The sequence below is a fragment of the Cylas formicarius genome, unplaced genomic scaffold (assembly GCF_029955315.1).
Source record: "Cylas formicarius isolate icCylForm1 unplaced genomic scaffold, icCylForm1.1 PGA_scaffold_6__28_contigs__length_40554024, whole genome shotgun sequence".
NCBI lineage: Eukaryota > Metazoa > Arthropoda > Insecta > Coleoptera > Brentidae > Cylas > Cylas formicarius.
In genome coordinates this window covers 34,411,860-34,431,192 of record NW_026844347.1, presented here as the reverse complement: position 1 = coordinate 34,431,192, position 19,333 = coordinate 34,411,860, and the positions used below count along the sequence as shown (strand labels likewise).

The window sequence follows — 19,333 nt, the reverse complement described above, 5'->3', positions numbered from 1 at the left end:
CTCCGTGTATATTCAGTATAAGTGGATGTAGCCTAAATCCATTCAGAATTGAATTGAATTTTCTAAATTAAAACCATGAGATACTTATAGAATAAAGTAAACGCTCCCAAGTTGGAAAACATTTAAGCATAACTTAAAACTACTTAACCCATACCAAAGTACTACTGCATGGAAACGATTTTTGTAGCTACTGTAAACCATATTAAAATGCATTGTGGGATTCACCAAGGACACCAGTTGCGTGAACAGATCAGAAGATGGCGGCATATTCAGAGCATTTTTTTATTAGTTAGTGCCACTTAGCTATATTATGATCAGATATAAACTGGTATGAGTTATTGTTTTAAGCAAGCAAGGTGAAAACCACTTTTTAGCTTGACAAACACCACAGATACATTTTGTCTATTTAAGTATTTAAATGTCAGCCCATTTGTTACCAAGTAAATGGGCCATTGTTGATTATTTTTATGAATTCTTTTGAAATAGTAGGTACTATGTTGGATTAAATGAAACAACATGGAGTTCTATTAATTCATGGTTTACTGCACAAAATATATCGAACATGTTCATTGCTTACAATTCTCGATTTACAGGTCATGTTGCAGGTCAACTGTGTACAAACGGACATTCGGCGGGTCACCGGTTACTTAACACAATAAAATATGGGCTCTGTATAGTAAAATCATCTATAATAATAGAAAACAATATGCGCAACCAGGTGACCCTGCTTATATGCTTAACGGACTCGCTGAAAAAACAACATATCAATATTTTCCCTTGCTTAGTAATACTGCCATTCAGCATTCTCTGTGTGGTGAAAAGTTAAAAAAAAACAATTAATAGTCACCTCGATATACAGTTCTAATGCATATTATAAAAAAGTCAATTAGTAAAATTTGTACATATTGCACTTTTTTCAAATAATTAACCTTAACGTAATATAAATTTAAATCTTTTAATAGGAATGACTTCTCTTGTTAAAACAGGTACCTCTTGTTAGTGCATTGTCATCATTTAAAACTTTTTTATGCTTCTGTAAGATTGATTTTCACGGTTAGTGCAATTTTTTAACATTCCTTCAGGAGACTAGTAGTTATCAATACAATTTATTAATTTATACTGAACGGAAATCATACCCATATAATATCGAAGTATATTCTTGAGGCGACTGCTAGGGGCATTTATTAGGAATTTTTAATCATTTCAATTACAAGATTACAAAAAAGTACAAAACAAAAAAAACAAGTGTACAACAAGTATTAAAAGATGACAAACGATTGATAGGACAAATTGGTCTGGATTCACTGGTTTTATGGAAAATATGTACACAATAAATCTAGTTCTCGGTCACGTGACTACAAAAATATATAAACTGAAGCACCGATTTTCCTAACAACCCGTCAAAACAAGAGAACGTCTAACAATTTTTAACACAATAGTTTTTAGTATATTTAACAAAATTTTCAAAATTATATACATATTGTACACATACGCTTAAAAAGAAGTGAGATTTCCAACGAATGGGAAACATTGTGTAAAATTTCGCTACAAAGGAAAGAAATTGTTTAAATAAATAATAATAGCAATAATAATAATGAGATGTTAGTCATAGATATCTTTCGTGTGCTAGTTTCTATTCTTTTATATATCAACCAGTTTGTTTTTTAGTATTTATCCAATTAGTAAATAAAAATTGATGTTTTATACAATGATACCGAACTTTCGAATGAAAACCAATTCGATTTCCTTAACATATACACAAATACAGTCGTTTTTATTTTCAGAGAGTTGTTGATGAATAGTTCCATGCAGTCCAACGTTAATAATTACGATCGTGAATACGAATACACATCGACATGTAAACTACGGTACTTTATGATGGCAGTCCCAAAATTGTTGGCAGTGTCAAATGTAATTCTATTAATACAAAAGTGTTTTGTGCCAAGAGTTAATGATTTAATGTTTTTTTTTCGACATTGACAAGCGACGGTTACTTAGTTAATCAATAAAGAATCTGACTACACATAGAAGACTGCATGGACCTCGATCGATCTTATAAAACCAATGCTTTTGCAAAATTTTCTGTAGGAAAACTAAAACAATAAATCTGCTAGTACAGTCTCAGTTGTCCATGTAATGAAGAATTAATAAGGCACTATTGTTGAGTCTAAACAAATTTAACTTTTCCTAACACTGCTAGAAGTTTAAAATTTACTACTTTTCCTATGTCAGTCGATTTTTTTGCTCTTAAAAACATTCATACTATCCATAAAGCAGTCTATCCTACAATGCAAAAAGTAAAGGTATTTTCTAATTTATTATGAGAGTTGCTATTACACTAAGCTTCGCTTTAATGAATATACACGTTATCAAAATCTGTAAGACGCGTGCTGTATGTAGGGGTATTAATTGCACATTGACAACCTGTGAATCCCGTATATGGTTTTATAAGACCGAACATATAAACCACATTGAATGACACAACATTTTCATGATATTTGACAATGAAGAGACAGAGTCACTGCTGGCAGTGAGCTGAAATGGATTGGAGTCAACCTAATACCAAAAATATCCATATCAACAATTTTTCCTGAATGATTTGTACCATAATTAATTTGTACACTTATTAGCTGTACTATCTATAATTATTATAATATCTGCATATTTATTTCATCATACCGTATTCGTGACTTCTTTTAAATTATATATTTCTGAAATTTCAACAAACATTTTTTTCTCTACATCAAAAAGGCCATCAAATTTGAAACATCACTATTCAACAATCGATAACCTCTATTTTATATACGATCCAATTAGCTGTTCGACAAAATTTTTAGGCAGTTGTAGTTTCCAATGCTTTTTGCCATTCGGGTGTAGTATAAATTAAATTTTCGTTGCAATTCTATTGACAATAAGTAGACAATAGCAAATATAATAAATTTTGAAGTGTAATATTTTCAGATGCGGCCTTTGCCATTAAAATAAACAACACACATTCTGTCAATTCTACAAAAATTTTGCGAAACAGCGAATGTTATACTTACTATTCTGAACAAAATGAGATTGGGGTTGACTCCTGAGCTAAATAAATATGTGCTTTTCCATTAAGGCAATAGATGGCGCAAAATTATTCTAAATCCAAAATGATGTGGAATTCTTCTGTCTCGTATGTTTATGAAAATATGTTTATGTATATCTACATCGATGAAAAATATGTATATGTTATATGTATATTACGTTACGCTTGTATAATCTAGCAGCAGAAATACTAATGCGGAAAAAACTATATATGTAGTATAAAAAATGAGTAGACTATCAACTATACATCCGAAGAGAATAAACATCAATAGTTCTTAAAGGCAGGAATAGTCCATGTAGGGGTTAATATATGTACGTACGACTCTATGCCCAAAAATAATGGCACACGTCAGAGAAACAAAAAATAGCACTGTCAGAGTCAATCACTTCACATTCACTGTCTATTTCAACTGGTTTAGTGTTATCGGACGGCTGCTGTTTTCTTACGTTTTGCTATGCTCTTCGTTCCATCGAAATTCGTGCATTTTTTCGGGTGTCAACTCAAAATTTCGGCAAATTTAAAACGACAAAAATAAATCATTCAAACTAACTAAAATTGCACTTTAAACGGTGATTACAGATCGTCTTTCTCTCCATTCCCAAAAGTTTCATCGCGTTCCGTGTTTTTTATTTGTTTTTTGCACCTGCCCTCAGTCTGAATGGATCCTTGTGTTCATGAAGGCACCTTGTATATATTTTCAGTCCAATCCCAGTCTTACCATTTTAAGTGTGTAAACATTTCGCCAAGAAAAAGTTTGTTACAAAAGTGTTTCAGAGTTTCTTTTTCTTTCATTTTATACACAGGCTTATAAAATCTACTTACTAATTAAATCTTAGTACGAGACGAGCTAAAATCATTCTAAATAAAACTATATTCAATATAATAACATTTCCTAGTTGCCGTCCAACTGTATAATAGTCAGTTAAAAAGAAAGGTTAAATTTAACATTATTTCACAGCCAACTGTCGGTGGTGCCTGACCAATCACCGTCCTCGGTTTGCGAGTACCACCCCTCCCGTTTGCCTCCTCTGAAATCTCACCAGACAAACGTCGGAATATTCACGCCACCACCCATGCCGGGTTATCCGGTTTTTTTTTATCGTTTCCTCTACTATGTCCTTATGTCCACGTCCCAGATTTCCGCAAGGAACGGGGGCAACTTTTTGTTTTTAAGTTTTAGCGTCAGGCACATCTCCGAGTTTTGGTTGCCGAGGGTCCTCAGCTCGGTCAGCACCGACACTAACCTGGCGAACGCCACGTGGGGTCGCGGTTTCCTCCTGTTGTCCACGTAGGCTTTCAACGCTTCCAGGTAGATTTCTTGAATTTTTTCCACTTTCCAACCCTCCTTCAGCAAAGGTCGTTCTGTAATCAACGCATAAAATTATGAAGACGAATATGAATTTTGATGATATAATTACTCAAAATAAATAAGAACTAATAGTTCAGATTTTCACGAAATTATAGGGTGTGGTCGAAACAATTGTCATGTCATAATATATAATTTCGTGAAAATCTGAACTTTTAGTTATTATTTATTTTGATAAATGGATTTTCATCAAGTAAAATCCACCTCGGTTCAATTGATAATTACTATTGGGTTTTCCCATTAAAGCATAGTTAAGGTGGTTGAATATTTTAATAATAATCATAATAATAATAATAGAAGTTCTGTTTTTTTTGCCCGATGGTGAATCTTTCCTGTAGGCGGCAGGATAAAGTGCATAAAACAAAAGAGGATATCGCAAATATTACAAAATAAGAAAAAAAAAACGACGAAACTATGAAGATAGAGTTAAGGAGGATGAATATTTTAATAACAATAATAATAAACACCGTCTCGGATGTGTCGAGGTGTCTTGTTGTACACGTTTACAAAAATATCTTTGCCGAAAATGGATTCAAAATAATATAAGTTTGCATAAGTATGCAAACCAAAGATGATACTGCAGATATGCTATACTATGATGTACGATGAGGTTGAAAATTTTAATAATCAATCATAGTAGAAAAGTTCTGCTTTGTGCCATTTGACGGTGAATGTTTATTTTCTTCTAAGGGTTGCAAAGCTATATTCCCCAAAAGTGGATTCAGGATAATGTGAAACAAAGAGCAGTGAGCAAGCATGCTTCTTGCTAACTACAAAGAATACTGCATATATTGTAAGGGATGGAATTGACAATGTAACTATGAAGGCAATGTGAAGTAGATTGATTATTTTAATAATAATAATATTAGGAAAGTTCTGATTTTGACACCTGATAGTGAATGTGTGTTTTGTTATAAACATTAGCAAAACTGTCTTTCTCGAAAGAGGATTCGATATAATGCGGAAAAAAGAGCAGTGGATGAACATCCTCCAAGAAATATGTGAACAAAAAAGTATGCTGCAGATATTGCAAATGATGGAAAGAACGATGCGACTGTGTCTCCACAGTTAAGAAGGTTGATTATTATTATAATAGTTGTCATAAAAATTCTGGCTTTTCACTGCAGATGGTGCAACAGTCGTTCGCAAAAATATTTATTCCCAAGCACAGTTAAAGTGGTTCAGAATTTTAATAATAATAATAATAGAAAGGTTATGCTTTTTTACACGCGAAAGCGGTAAGGTAATGTGAAAAAAAGAGCTGTGGATAAACATCTCCCGAGCACCTAATGAACAAAAGGGGATGCAAAGAACATTTTAAAAATCGTGATATATATTTCTTACCCGAGAAAATGACAATGGCGGTGAGTAAGGCATATTCGGCATTGTCGACCTTCATTGAGTACATGGTTCTGCAAAAATGCAAGAGATCTTCGATGGTGTCGCCCATGCCCGCGAGGTTATAGCTGTCCCTCGAATACGGTTGGTTGTTGACGAACAAAATGGAATCCGATTGAGAATCGTACCTTCTCGCCATCCTGAACATCATCACCTCGCTCGAACAAGCCTAGCAACGCTTCAGTGTTAAAATATAAAGCGACGAGGAACTAATCGACACGCATTACCTTCAAAAGGGATATTTGATCCTCCCTGATTAGCTTATCGAACCCCGGTAACCGTTTGGCGAATTCAACTATCAGCTGAACCGTTAATATGGTTATCTCGGTTATGTGCCTAAACCTAATTTCACACTGATCTTCGTCGTCCATGGGTTGGTTCTGCAACAAAATTGAGACCCAAATAACAACCAACCCAACCAACGAATAATTTATGTTGTTTTCGTATTGTTCTTTTTTTTTTGCTTACCAATATGAGTTTGACGTCCTCTTCCGACGGATGTTCGTATTCATTTTGAAAGTAAACCAATCGATGTATGAGCTCTTCTTGTTCAGGAGATATCGGCTTCACCCCATTCGACTTTTCACTGTCCGATAACTGAAAAAAAAAAAAGTGGCAAAGTTGAAACGTTGAAACGATCAGGAGAAATTTATTTCTATGTTGATGATTAAATCCAGCAATAGCACACAGTACAGCGGCAATGTAAAAGTAAAAATCGAAAACAGGCAGATGATTTCAAACGTTGTTTACTGCGATCTCAATTTTAAACAAAAACGCCAAAAACTTTCTCAAGTTAAATCAAAAATGATACAATAGAGAAAAATATATTCATTTTCCTTTTTTTTTTTGATATAATCATATAGTGACTATAGATATAGAGGCCCTGCATAATTTCAATAATACAGGAACCTGGGAACTACGCAAAAACTTTGAAGTCCATTGAACATCAAGCTTGTAACCAATGATCTTCAACAATCAACAAAGCCACTGACAGATCGTCAGTAAGTTTGGATGGGGCATTTTTAGGGCAGTATTTTCTCAAAATATACCTAGATCTCGTTGAATGTTGTGGGAAAACAAGTTAAGTTTGTGGAAATCGCTGTAAAATGGCACAAAGTGCAGCTTAGTGCATGAAATGTGGGCGGAAAATAATTCTCTTTTCTACGAAAATGTCAATTATTACCGTAGTAGAACCAACATATTATCTAATGGCTACATGGTATAATCACCACATTTGTGTTGGGGGTACTGTACTCTACGGATTGTCTGTGTAGTGCAGGTCATCATCAACTGCAAACAAATTCGATCCAGCTATGTTTGGTTGGTTGGGAAATTTAAAGTGAGAATGAAAAAATCAATACCAAAAAGATTTACAGATATAACTTCAATATAATTTCAGAAGGTTGAAGGAACCATGCATACAAGAGGCAGTGACGAATACCCTCAACGCAAAAATGAGAAACGGCAAAATTAAGAGCGTCGGTGAACGACTAGATATTATAAGGAAATATGCAATAGAAGTAAAAGCACAACATCTTAAAAAAGACCCCACAAAACGTAAATCATGGATGATTAATGAAAACTAAACAAAGATAACCCTATGGAATGTAAAAGGATCCACACGATTATCGGAAGTAAGATACGAGAAGCCAAGGAAAAAGAAAAAGGAGAACCATGCCAAAAAATAGAATACTACCAATATCGATACAATAACTTCAAAAGAAAAAGATATGGCAGCTGGAAAGAACTATTCCACGACATCAGGCAAGAACTTATCATTGAAATCGATTCAGGACCGGAAATCCTCCCAGACGAAGTGTCTTCAGTCATCCAAAAAATGAAGAAGGGGAAAGTACCAGGTCTAGATGAAGTGCCACCAGAGCTGCTTAGGCTACTTGAGAAGGACCAAATCAAAGCAGTTACAAGAATTTTCAACCCCATTGATTCAACAGGAGTAATACCGGTGGAACGGCTAAAATCTGAATTAATAACTCTCCCAAAGAAGCCCAGCGTGAAGATCTGTGCCGACCACCGTACTATTAGCATGACGAGTCACATCCTGAGGAACAAAGGAAGATATGAATTACTCGAGTGTATCCTTAAGGGAAATTCACAGAAAGAAGAACGCCAGGACGCACACAACTGTTCCGTATTGCAAACAACAAAATTATCATAGCCAGAATGATCGCCAATGTTCGTAGCGGGCAGGCATCTAATATCAAGAATATGTTTAATCCAAAAGTAGAAATAAAGAAAGACAAACTTCTAAACCCGTAAATGAAGATTGGCTGGCTATATATTTGCCTATGTTTTAAAAATCGCTCATCGGTACTGGTTATTGAGGCGAGTCTGTAGCCAGTAGAATAAATGAATCAAAAACCTTGGATTATGCTATGTTTTAGTATAAAATAAATGTATATAAATAAAAAATTTAAACTATTGAAGCATGTCAAAATTTTGTGCCTGTAAACTAAAATCTTTCTCTTTATCTATGATAGTGTAGGTGCTAAGGAAACGAACTGTACTGCTGGAATTCTCGCTTCTACTAAATAAATAGATCCGTAACAGCTAGAGGAGGGAAACTACCGCTCCCATCCCGAGTCGGATATAAATTACAAACCGTTTTGTTATTACCGAATCTCATTAAGATAAACCAACCGTTAATAACGTTCGCATTTTGTAACCCTATCAAAATTACTGGAAACAAATCAAAACTCTCGCCTCGCCATTAGCATAGAGATCGCCTCGCGTTGCCGGTAATTTCGCATCTCAAAATAAAAGTTACGCCAAGATATACGATACGATTAATTTTAAAGGATATTAAGGCCACGGTTCTCACACGGTAGAAGGTAGTACACGCAGGAACTCGGTTAGCAAAGCGCAACGTTTCGACGTTTCGTATTGGACGCAGGTCGAAGACTCTCGGGTAATTGCGTATACCGCGCAACTTAAATTATTCGTTTTTCAAAACCAATAAACTCGTTATTAACGCTGCCTTATGTGCAGAGAACACCTACGGGGTGCTCTCAGATGAGTACATGGTCCTCGGCCATTTTGAGGATTTCTTTTCTTTTCAGGAAATTAGGAGAACTTCAAAGTTTTATTGTATTACACAATGTCTCTAAACATATGGAAAACGACCTATCTATATCGGGTCTGCTGTGGAATAGGAAAAAGTACGTAGATGAAGAAGTACTAATAACGTCAAAATGAAGGAATGGATAAACCTCTTCAGAAATATATATCAAGACGTCGAAGATCGCGGAGAGCTATCGTAGCCAAATCATATCAACAACGAAATATCACAATTAGTAGGTGTACAATCAGCTATAAGGCAGCTTAGAAACCGAAATTCTCCGGGCACCGATAACCTACCAAATGAGTTACTAAAATATTATGGGGGGTGGGGGGGTTTCTGAGTGTTCAAGAAAGGGCAACAAAGAAGCCTAATAGGAGGAATAACTCTATTGTGCTCTCCATTGAAGCTATTTACAAAGATCTTAATGCAAAAGATTACCGATCCACAGTGGACGCCCTATTTATTCTTAGGCAACTAATGGAGAACCTAATAAACCCATGTTTGTCTATTTTGTGGATTTGACTAAGACATTCCATTTCAAAATAACACTGACTCCAGATATATAGGAATATTCAGAGAACTAAATGTTAACAATAAAATTCGGATTAAAACAGAAAACGGCCTCACCCAAGAACTTTTAATAAAGAGGTGACAGCTTAAGCCCTACCTTCTTTATCATCGTGATGGATAAGATAATCAATAATGTGAAACTAATGAATGGCGGCTATCGAACGGGAAATAGCTCTTTGAAGATTCTTTGCTATGCGGACGATGCACTTCTTGTAGCGGAGAATGAAGATGACCTGCAATGACTACTGCATAAGCTCGACAAAACTGCAAATATATATAACATGATCATCTCCACTGAAAAGGAACAAGCTATGGTGATTAACAACTAACCGTTTTGGTGCAAGTTAGTTGTAAACGAAAAGATCATTGAATAGGTCATGACTTTCAAATACATAGGAGATATCTGAGACACGTGATCTGGAAGAAAAAATATATGTTAGCTGAATGTAAAGTCAGGATATCCAAAACGTGTGTGACACCTGTGCTATCATATGCCGCGAAGATAAGAGGTGACACCACAACAACAAAAAGAATGCTCCGAATCGCGGAGATGAGAATATATACTGAGGAATATAAGAAGAGTCACTCTAGAGATCGGATGCGCAGCGAATCCATTAGAACAGAGCTAGAGAAGATATCAAAAGATGGATTAGGTCAAGGAAACGCTATTGGAGACACCATGTGGACAGGAAAAAGCCAGTAGCATTAACAAAATGAGAGCATTCCCCTAGTCAAAGAAGAAGAAGAACATTGTTTTAGACAACTGAAACTTTGCCAAACTTACAATATAGGTAATACGTTTCCACAAGACCATGACAATAGTATCAGGAATATTGTTTGAACTAAACTCATGTTAAACGTAAAAATTGAAGAATGATGGAGCTCTTGATGTGGTGTCTACATTACTCGTACTTTCAAGTTAAAGATAGGTTTTATGGGACAAGTTATTCAGCCGTTCTGGAGCAACGATACTTGGAACAGGCAAACTGCTATGTAAACTAATAGTGAAAATAGGGAGCAACCAAGCAAGCAAAACAGTCAAATTAGGAGCGACTTTAGCAATTGCCTTGTCAAAAATCAGGCCCAAAACATCAACCATGACAGAGAGTGCATTCCTAGAGTACTTTGTGAACGTATTGAGCAGTAGATTGGAGAGGCGAAACGTGTCCCAAAGAACACAAAAAACAAACAAGGAATGTCGAAACACTGTGACCTGGAATAACAGAGCTTGTTTGTTGGAAGCCATATAATAGTCAGATGCTCCCAATGTCCACAAGGAATATCACTGGAAGAAGAGCCTTCTTCATAGTAAATACAAGTAATGTTTTTCTATGTTATGTTGGCTCAGACAGGATTTGGAGCTTGTCAGGTCTTCACTAGGCTGACACTGCTCTGAATTTACCACTAAAGCATTCCTCATTATTGTATCCATAAATTAATAGGTCGATTTTTTAAAATAGTAAAAAAAAAATGCATTTTGAACCAATGCCTTTAAGGGAATTTTAACGAGAGTGCCATCCCCATCATCCGAACGCACCGCGTATAATAAACATAATTACGGTCTTACATCCGGTTCTAGCTTGATGATCTCCGGCGATCCGTTCGTCGTACTGTTCGGTTTGTCTTTCTCCTTCTTTTTGTTTTTCTCACTCCTCTTCACCGCACACTGCACCTCGGGGACGACACATTCGGGCCTCATGCCGACGCTGAGGCACTTCTTCAGGCGACACTCTTGACATTTCCGCCTCATGTACATATCGATCTCGCAATTGTTCCCGTATTTACACTGGTATACCGCGTTTTTCGTAATGCTTCGTCGAAAAAACCCTAAAATGAACAACGCTCTTACTATGACGCCAAGAGTTTCTTTATGAAAGAAAATGCCCCTAAAACTTCCGAGTATCCCAGATTACCCGCCAACTACTATAAAATTCAATAGACTTAAAGGTCACAATGAAATAATTATTAACTAAAATTACTAGAAAACGAACACTGATGACGTCATTGCTCTTATTAATTTGCTGTTTCTGTTTATAAACATTGCATCGTCTGTTTATCAGATAAAAATGACACAAATTTCGTCTAAAACTGAGTTCAAAACACTGATATTTGATTGTCGGTTGTCCAAACATTTCAAAATAATAATGTATAAATTAAGTGTGAACGAAAAAGTAGAAAGACCGAACCAACAAGCATAAAAAAATGTTCAATATTCAAAAATGTGTGGTGTGGTTTAATAGCTTATAGCTTATAATGAAGAAAATTTCGGCGATAGTAGTGAAACAGTTCAAGATTAGAAACAACAAAAAGACCTGACTTATTTGAAATGTCAACAACTTATTGCCACCTTTACGGAACTTATTTTGTGGCTACTTTACGACTTAGGGGCAGCAAAATATAGATATTGAAGCTTTGCACGAAATGTGATCTCGTTTGTTAATATTTCTGAGTTATTACTAAATTCTATAATATAATACGAGGTTAGCACCAAAATTTCCCGGCCTGACATAGATGCAGCTCCAGTATCACGATAAAACTTTGTCTTCTTTTAAATATATATCTTAGTAAGCTGCGAAAAAAAAATGAAATTTTGCGTCAAATAGTTATTTATTGACAGCATTTTAAACAAGACATGTCCGAGAAAATAACGCAAATTTAATATAGAGCAGTCATAAAGTTTTTGACAAAAGAAGGGTTAGCACCTAAAATTATTAAAGAAAGGCTGGATGGTGTGTACGGCCAAAGTTCTCCTTCGTATTCTGTAGTAAAAGAATGGGCAAAACGTTTTCGAATGGGGCAGGAGTCCCTTGAAGAACTGGTCGACCAGTGGAGGTCATAACGGAAGATACTGTTGCGATTGTGGAAGAGGTGGTAGAGTGATCGACGTTTAAAGGTCAAGGAAATCTCAGAAATTACTAAGCTTTCTGATACAAGTGTTCGTCGGATCCTGCATGATCATTGCATAAGGTTAGTGCAAGAAGGGTTACTAAAAACCTTTCGGCTACTCAAAAACAACGCCGTGTCGAATGTGTGCGATTTTTTTTGGAACTCTGTGGGTCGGAACCGAAACCTGTGATAGAAACTATTGTCACGGGAGATGAAACTATGGTTCTCTATTATGACCCTCTATCGAAAAAAGAATCAATGGAGTGGCGTCGTAGGTGTGAAGCACCTCCAAGAAAATTCAGAGTCTGTTAGTCAACAAAAAAGGCGATGTCCACGATCTTTTGGGATTGTGAAGGAATTCTTTTAATAGATTTTAATAAAACTAATACCACTGTCAATGGTAAATATTACGCAACATTATTACATAAATTGCGAGACTGCATACGTGTAAAACGTCGAGGAAAACTGACCGGAGGCGTGCGTCTTTTGCACGATAATGCACCCTGCTGGTGTTGCACAAGCTGCCATTTTAGAGGGCGACTATTATTTGTTTGGATATTTGAAAACGGATTTACGTGGACGGCGGTTTGACGACGAAGTTGAGTTAAAAGAGGCTGTTTTAGCTCATTTTGCAGACAAACCAAAAGAATATTTTTTTAAAGGGATAAGTGTATTGAAGTTATAGGGGGATTATATTGAAAAATAATAAAAAATTGTTACTCTACCTTGTTTCTTTCACATTCAGGCCGGGAAATTTTGGCGTCATCTCATTTTTTTATCATTTAATGATGACGTCATCTAATTTCTTGTGAACAAATGCGGTGCGAAAGGTGCAAAATTGCTACCACGAGTAACAAATTGTTAACAATCGTCACAGCACCTTTTGTTATGACTAGTTACCGATTTTTTTATAACGGCCTGTCTTTTATTGCAAAAGTATCCAGGTAATGTCGAATACATTTCTGCGTTCGCGGCATTTTCACAGCTTTGCAGCTTGCATAACTTCTTATCTACTGCAAAATCACGGTTAACTATTATTGGTGCCTTAGAGATAAACCGTAGACCGTAGACATACGATAATACTTACCTTTACAACCCTCGCACGTAAGAGCATTGTAATGGTACCCCGACGCTCTATCTCCGCAAACGAGACACAGTTCTTCCTGTTGCCGCGGAGTGGGGCCCTTTTTCTTTTTTGCATCGCAACTGTCCGCGCTGTAACCGTTCAAACTACTCGGAGGTGACAGATCCTCTCGTCCTGTAACGAAAAAGAAGGGTCGTCAATTCCGAACGAATTAAAAAAAAAATGGCGCATCATTTGTTATGATTAAATTTAAAATAAGCGAGCGTCCAATGAAACAATCGTTACGAGCGATCCTTTTCGGTACAGAGGTACCATTAATTTTTCAAAGATATCGTACCCGAAGATCTGGAACGATCGATTTTTTTTTCCTTTCTTTTATTTCGAACACGGGATGTAGGCCGATCATCTTAAACTGATGAGTAACGATTAAAGCAATTAGTTTTGGTCGGGTTTCTTTAGAACTCATTTACATATCGGCTTTCGATATCTGCGAACAAGTTTTGCGCAAGCGGCGCATATTTTCGATGCGACGAAATATGATCATTTTAGAAAATATTTAATGCTTTATAGGTTGGTTATAAAAGGAAATAATAATATTATATATTTATTTAGCATAAAAGCTACAAGGACAAACAATAAAATTTTCTATGTAAATTCATTCAAAACATATGACTCATTACAGTATAAATACAAAAAACAATTAATATTTTAAATGCATTTAGGTTATTACATCCTTTAATATTTTTTGTTTACCCAATGAACTCGTACAACTCTTCATTTAAAGTAGTATTTAATGTGAAGACATTAATTTATTTTTAATCTTAAAATAAACATAAAAGCATTTTTACACAATATTTGCCTTTTCGGATTACTCAAATTGATTTTTTTTTGTACCCTCTAAAATTCCACTACAGTTTGTTAAGGTACAGCGAACAATATAGTTGAACAATACTGCCTTCTGGAGACGTCAGCATTTCACGCTTGAACATTTCGATTTCACTTATTTACGATAAAAACAAAAGACCCGGTCCCTATGATCTCCCGCCATATCTTTTTAAGCATTGCAGCTTCATACTTTCTAGACCACTTTACATTATCTTTACCGATCTTCAAAAACGGGAACTTTTCCAACTTACTGGAAATCAAGCTTCATTACCTAAAATCCGACGATAACTCGCAAGTCAACAATTATAGGCCCATCATCCTGAACTGTATTCCTAAAGTGTTCGAAAGTTTAGTCTGCTACTATTTATCTGCTGGCCTGAAAGGTTGCTTTCTCCCCCATCGCTCCACTGAGCTAAACTTGTTTACATTTACAGATGCTGAAATCATTGGAGGAGGGGTCTCACGTTCATGTAATTTACACAGACTTTTCAAAGACATTTAATAGAGTAAAAATCAAGACTTAATTAAACATTGGAATCCAGGAAAAACTTTTGGAATGGTTATCATGCAATTGCAATGGTTACCATAGTACGTACCAGTACACCGAAATTAAAGTGTCTTCTGGTGTTCCTTGCAGTTGTTTTGCTTGGATTGGATTTGCGCTATTTCCTCGTTATGTATATGTCCTATTCTTGATGCTCTACACTCTCTACGTAAAATATGGTATTTGGGTTGATGTGGTAGACGTACACAGTTTTAAAACATCTCCTGCTTGAGATGAGCAAAAGAAATTTTGACCCATTACATAACCCCGAAGGATCTCCAGAAATTGGAGTGAAATTTGAATTTTCCTCTACTGTTCAAGTACAATGCAATGCGAAGAGACCATCGACCTCATGGAAACTGAATCGTAAAGTGCGACACCCAAGAAATTGTCACATTTTGTCTAACTTCCAATCTTTCTTAGAAAATGTAAAAAACCGTCCGTTTTGTTTACTTCACTTGTTGATGATGCGAACCTTCGCGGCCCGCCCACAGGAAATATGAATTCCGCAATTGAAGTGAGATTGATTAAACGTAAAAAGTTACGCCATATTATTTAATAACGCTTAAAGTTAAATATTTTCCAGTCGATTGAACTACTGAACCCAATTCATATTTCAAGATGTCGACTGTAACGTGTGTGCGTGTCCGTCCGTCTCTCTCTTTCCATTTACTTTTTAATTAATAGAAGGAAAGTTGGTCAGTAGGATAAACGAATGTGAACTTTCGTTTTTTATTTATGCCCGAAAACGGTGTCGTGGAAACGTCGAACGGAATTGAGCCCATAAAATGTCAGCAGCGGCACGCGTTTTTCAAGCCTGCATAATATATATGCATATACGAAGATCAAGCGCCGCCATTATTATGTATTCATCTATGTAGATCAATGTAGCGTCGTTTCTTCGAACGGCCACATACCTCGGGCCAGTGCCCGTCCAGGCTAGTGGTGACCCGTGACTGGGATGACCAAGCCCGGACCGATGACCTTGAATTTTTTCCTAAAATCGAGACGGAACTTATTTGTCAAAACAAAACAAGCAAAAACGCCGGGCACATATTAAACGGCATTTTCAACGCGAGGGTGTGGCTTATCTTGACTTGCGTCGAATTTTTAACAATTTTTTCGCTTGTGTTTGTTAGTCGACATTATTAATCGTCATGTTTGGTGACGGGCATTAAATAAATAATAAATTGTAAACTTTCAGCCCTATCTTGGGAACACTCCGTTGCACTTGGAGCTACGATAAAACACAGACTATGGACAAATTTGAGAGAACAGCAATATCAAATATCTTAGATTTGTCGCCGCAAGAAATTCATATGAATATCGCACGAGCACCTTTATACCAGGTAAAAAGAAAGAGATTGGACGCATCTCGGAAGAAACTCAGAAGGATCACTGTGACATTATAGTCCAGACTTGTGAGTTTTCGATAGGTGGTAGATGGGTATTAAAAATGTTGATTCAAGAGTAAAAACGCATTCGACAGCTCACCTCAGAAACCAATTGAATCGTATCAACAGGTAAGGCGATGAAAACTTCCTACCATGATTCGATACCGTGGTAGACCTTTTATTTCGAAACTGCGCGATTGTACCGAAGAAAAAGTGACAAGAAAACTACAGGCGCAGTGTGTACTTTTGTCAGGATCACTGCGCCGTGGTATTTTAATCTCAGCAATTCTTTTCGGCTTTTGTCACTACCGTATATTGCCCAAAATGAAGGGACACTTTGGTGGGAAAAAGTTATTGCCTCGTATGGTAAAGCTATGGGCGTATTTGAGAATCGAGCAATTATGAAATATCTGCAAGTTCGCTGTATGACCCAATATTATTGCTCCCAAGATTATGAGCTAGTTTCAGAAAAGAGATACCTCTGCGAGAGAGGTTTACCCCGGAAGAAATTCATATGGATATGGTACAAGCACCTTCATACCAGGTGAAAAGAAAGAAACTGGAGGCATCTGCGAAGAAACTCAGAACGATCACTGTGACATTATAGTTCAGACTTGTGAGTTTTCGATAGGGGGTAGATGGGTATTAAAAATGTTGATTCAAGAGTAAAAACGCATTCGACAGCTCACCTCAGAAACCAATTGAATCGTATCAACAGGTAAGGCGATGAAAACTTCCTAGCATGATTCGATACCATGGTAGACCTTTTATTTCGAAACTGCGCGATTGTACCGAAGAAAAAGTGACAAGAAAACTACAGGCGCGTTCTTTTGTCAGGATCACTACGCCGTGGTATTTTAATCTCAGCAATTCTTTTCGGCTTTTGTCACTACCGTATATTGCCCAAAATGAACGGACACTTTGGTGGGAAAACGTTATTGCCTCGTATGGTAAAGCTATGGGCGTATTTGAGAATCGAGCAATTATCAAATATCTGCAAGTTTGCTGTATGACCCAATATTATTGCTCCCAAGATTGTGAGCTAGTTTCAGAAAAGAGATACCTCTGCGAGAGAGGTTTACCCCGGAAGAAATTCATATGGATATGGTACAAGTACCTTCATACCAGGTGAAAAGAAAGAAACTGGAGGCATCTGCGAAGAAACTCAGAACGATCACTGTGACATTATAGTTCAGACTTGTGAGTTTTCGATAGGGGGTAGATGGTTATTAAAAATGTTGATTCAAGAGTAAAAACGCATTTGACAGCTCACCTCAGAAACCAATTGAATCGTATCAAGAGGTAAGGCGATGAAAACTTCCTACCATGATTCGATACCGTGGTAGACCTTTTATTTCGAAACTGCGCGATTGTATCGAAGAAAAAGTGACAAGAAAACTAGAGGCGCAGTGTGTACTTTTGTCAGGATCACTGCGCCGTGGTATTTTAATCTCAGCAATTCTTTTCGGCTTTTGTCACTACCGTATATTGCCCAAAATGAAGGGACACTTTGGTGGGAAAACGTTATTGCCTCGTATGGTAAAGTTGAACCAAACAAAGGCTATGGACGTATTTGAGAATCGAGCAATTATCAAATATCTGCAAGTTTGCTGTATGACCCAATATTATTGCTCCCAAGATTATGAGCTAGTTTCAGAAAAGAGATACCTCTGCGAGAGAGGTTTACCCCGGAAGAAATTCATATGGATATGGTACAAGCAACTTCATACCAGGTGAAAAGAAAGAAACTGGAGGCATCTGCGAAGAAACTCAGAACGATCACTGTGACATTATAGTTCAGACTTGTGAGTTTTCGATAGGGGGTAGATGGGTATTAAAAATGTTGATTCAAGAGTAAAAACGCATTCGACAGCTCACCTCAGAAACCAATTAAATCGTATCAACAGGTAAGGCGATGAAAACTTCCTAGCATGATTCGATACCATGGTAGACCTTTTATTTCGAAACTGCGCGATTGTATCGAAGAAAAAGTGACAAGAAAACTAGAGGCGCAGTGTGTACTTTTGTCAGGATCACTACGCCGTGGTATTTTAATCTCAGCAATTCTTTTCGGCTTTTGTCACTACCGTATATTGCCCAAAATGAACGGACACTTTGGTGGGAAAACGTTATTGCCTCGTATGGTAAAGTTGAACCAAACAAAGGCTATGGACGTATTTGAGAATCGAGCAATTATCAAATATCTGCAAGTTTGCTGTATGACCCAATATTATTGCTCTCAAGATTATGAGCTAGTTTCAGAAAAGACATACCTCTGCGAAAGAGGTTTACCCCCGAAAGAAATTCATATGGATATGGTACAAGCACCTTCATACCAGGTGAAAAGAAAGAAACTGGAGGCATCTGCGAAGAAACTCAGAAGGATCACTGTGAAATTATAGTTCAGAGTTGTGAGTTTTCGATAGATAGTAGATAGGTATTGAAAATGTTGATGCCAGAGCAAAAACGCATTCGACAGCACACCTCAGAAACCAATTGAATTCTATCAATAGGAAAGGCGATAAAAACTTTCTAGCATGAGTAGATACCTTGGATCAAATCTGGGTTCGCTGTATTCCCTAGTGCAACAACATCTGCGGGGAAGATCAGGGTCAAAAGTTAATTGGGATGTTGCGATTGTATCGAGGATAAACTCTCCTGTCGTATTTTGATTTCAGCGATTCATCTGTTCCCTTCTGACTAGCATGCATTGCTCCATATAAATAAAATAAATAAATAAAACCGTCTTTATTTTAAGCTCGGTCAAGGTCAGTTGTGTTGTTAACAGAGCATGTAACAAGGCATACAATTTAATTTAGTATACCAACTATACATTACTAAAATACACACATACAAAGATGTTTAATTATCTAAAAGATGTTTTTTTAAATGAAATTTAAAAGCGCAAAGAGATATTCTGGAATTGGCTAAACCGAGGATATTAATTAAGTAGTCTCACGGATGTATACAAAAAGCAGCCTTTAGTCATGGTCTTCTTAATTAATAAAAAACGGGTTCCAATTTCAAGTCATTTTTTCCATCCAGTTT

At 36.5% G+C, this 19,333-nt stretch overlaps 1 protein-coding gene across 8 annotated transcripts in view; it reads right to left on the bottom strand.

Moving 5' to 3' along the window:
* Positions 1-522: 522 nt before the first annotated feature.
* Positions 523-19,333, bottom strand: part of LOC132703769 (ecdysone receptor) — a 277,047-nt gene continuing 258,236 nt past the window's right edge. For all 8 annotated transcript variants that reach the window (XM_060673223.1, XM_060673220.1, XM_060673221.1 and 5 more), the window contains 6 exons: positions 13,466-13,636; positions 11,060-11,319; positions 6,312-6,440; positions 6,071-6,223; positions 5,790-6,012; positions 523-4,441 (listed from right to left, as the gene is read on the bottom strand). In XM_060673223.1, coding sequence (XP_060529206.1) covers positions 4,191-4,441; positions 5,790-6,012; positions 6,071-6,223; positions 6,312-6,440; positions 11,060-11,319; positions 13,466-13,636 — 1,187 coding nt within the window. In that variant the 3' untranslated portion in view covers positions 523-4,190. The remainder of the gene's footprint in view (positions 4,442-5,789; positions 6,013-6,070; positions 6,224-6,311; positions 6,441-11,059; positions 11,320-13,465; positions 13,637-19,333) is intronic.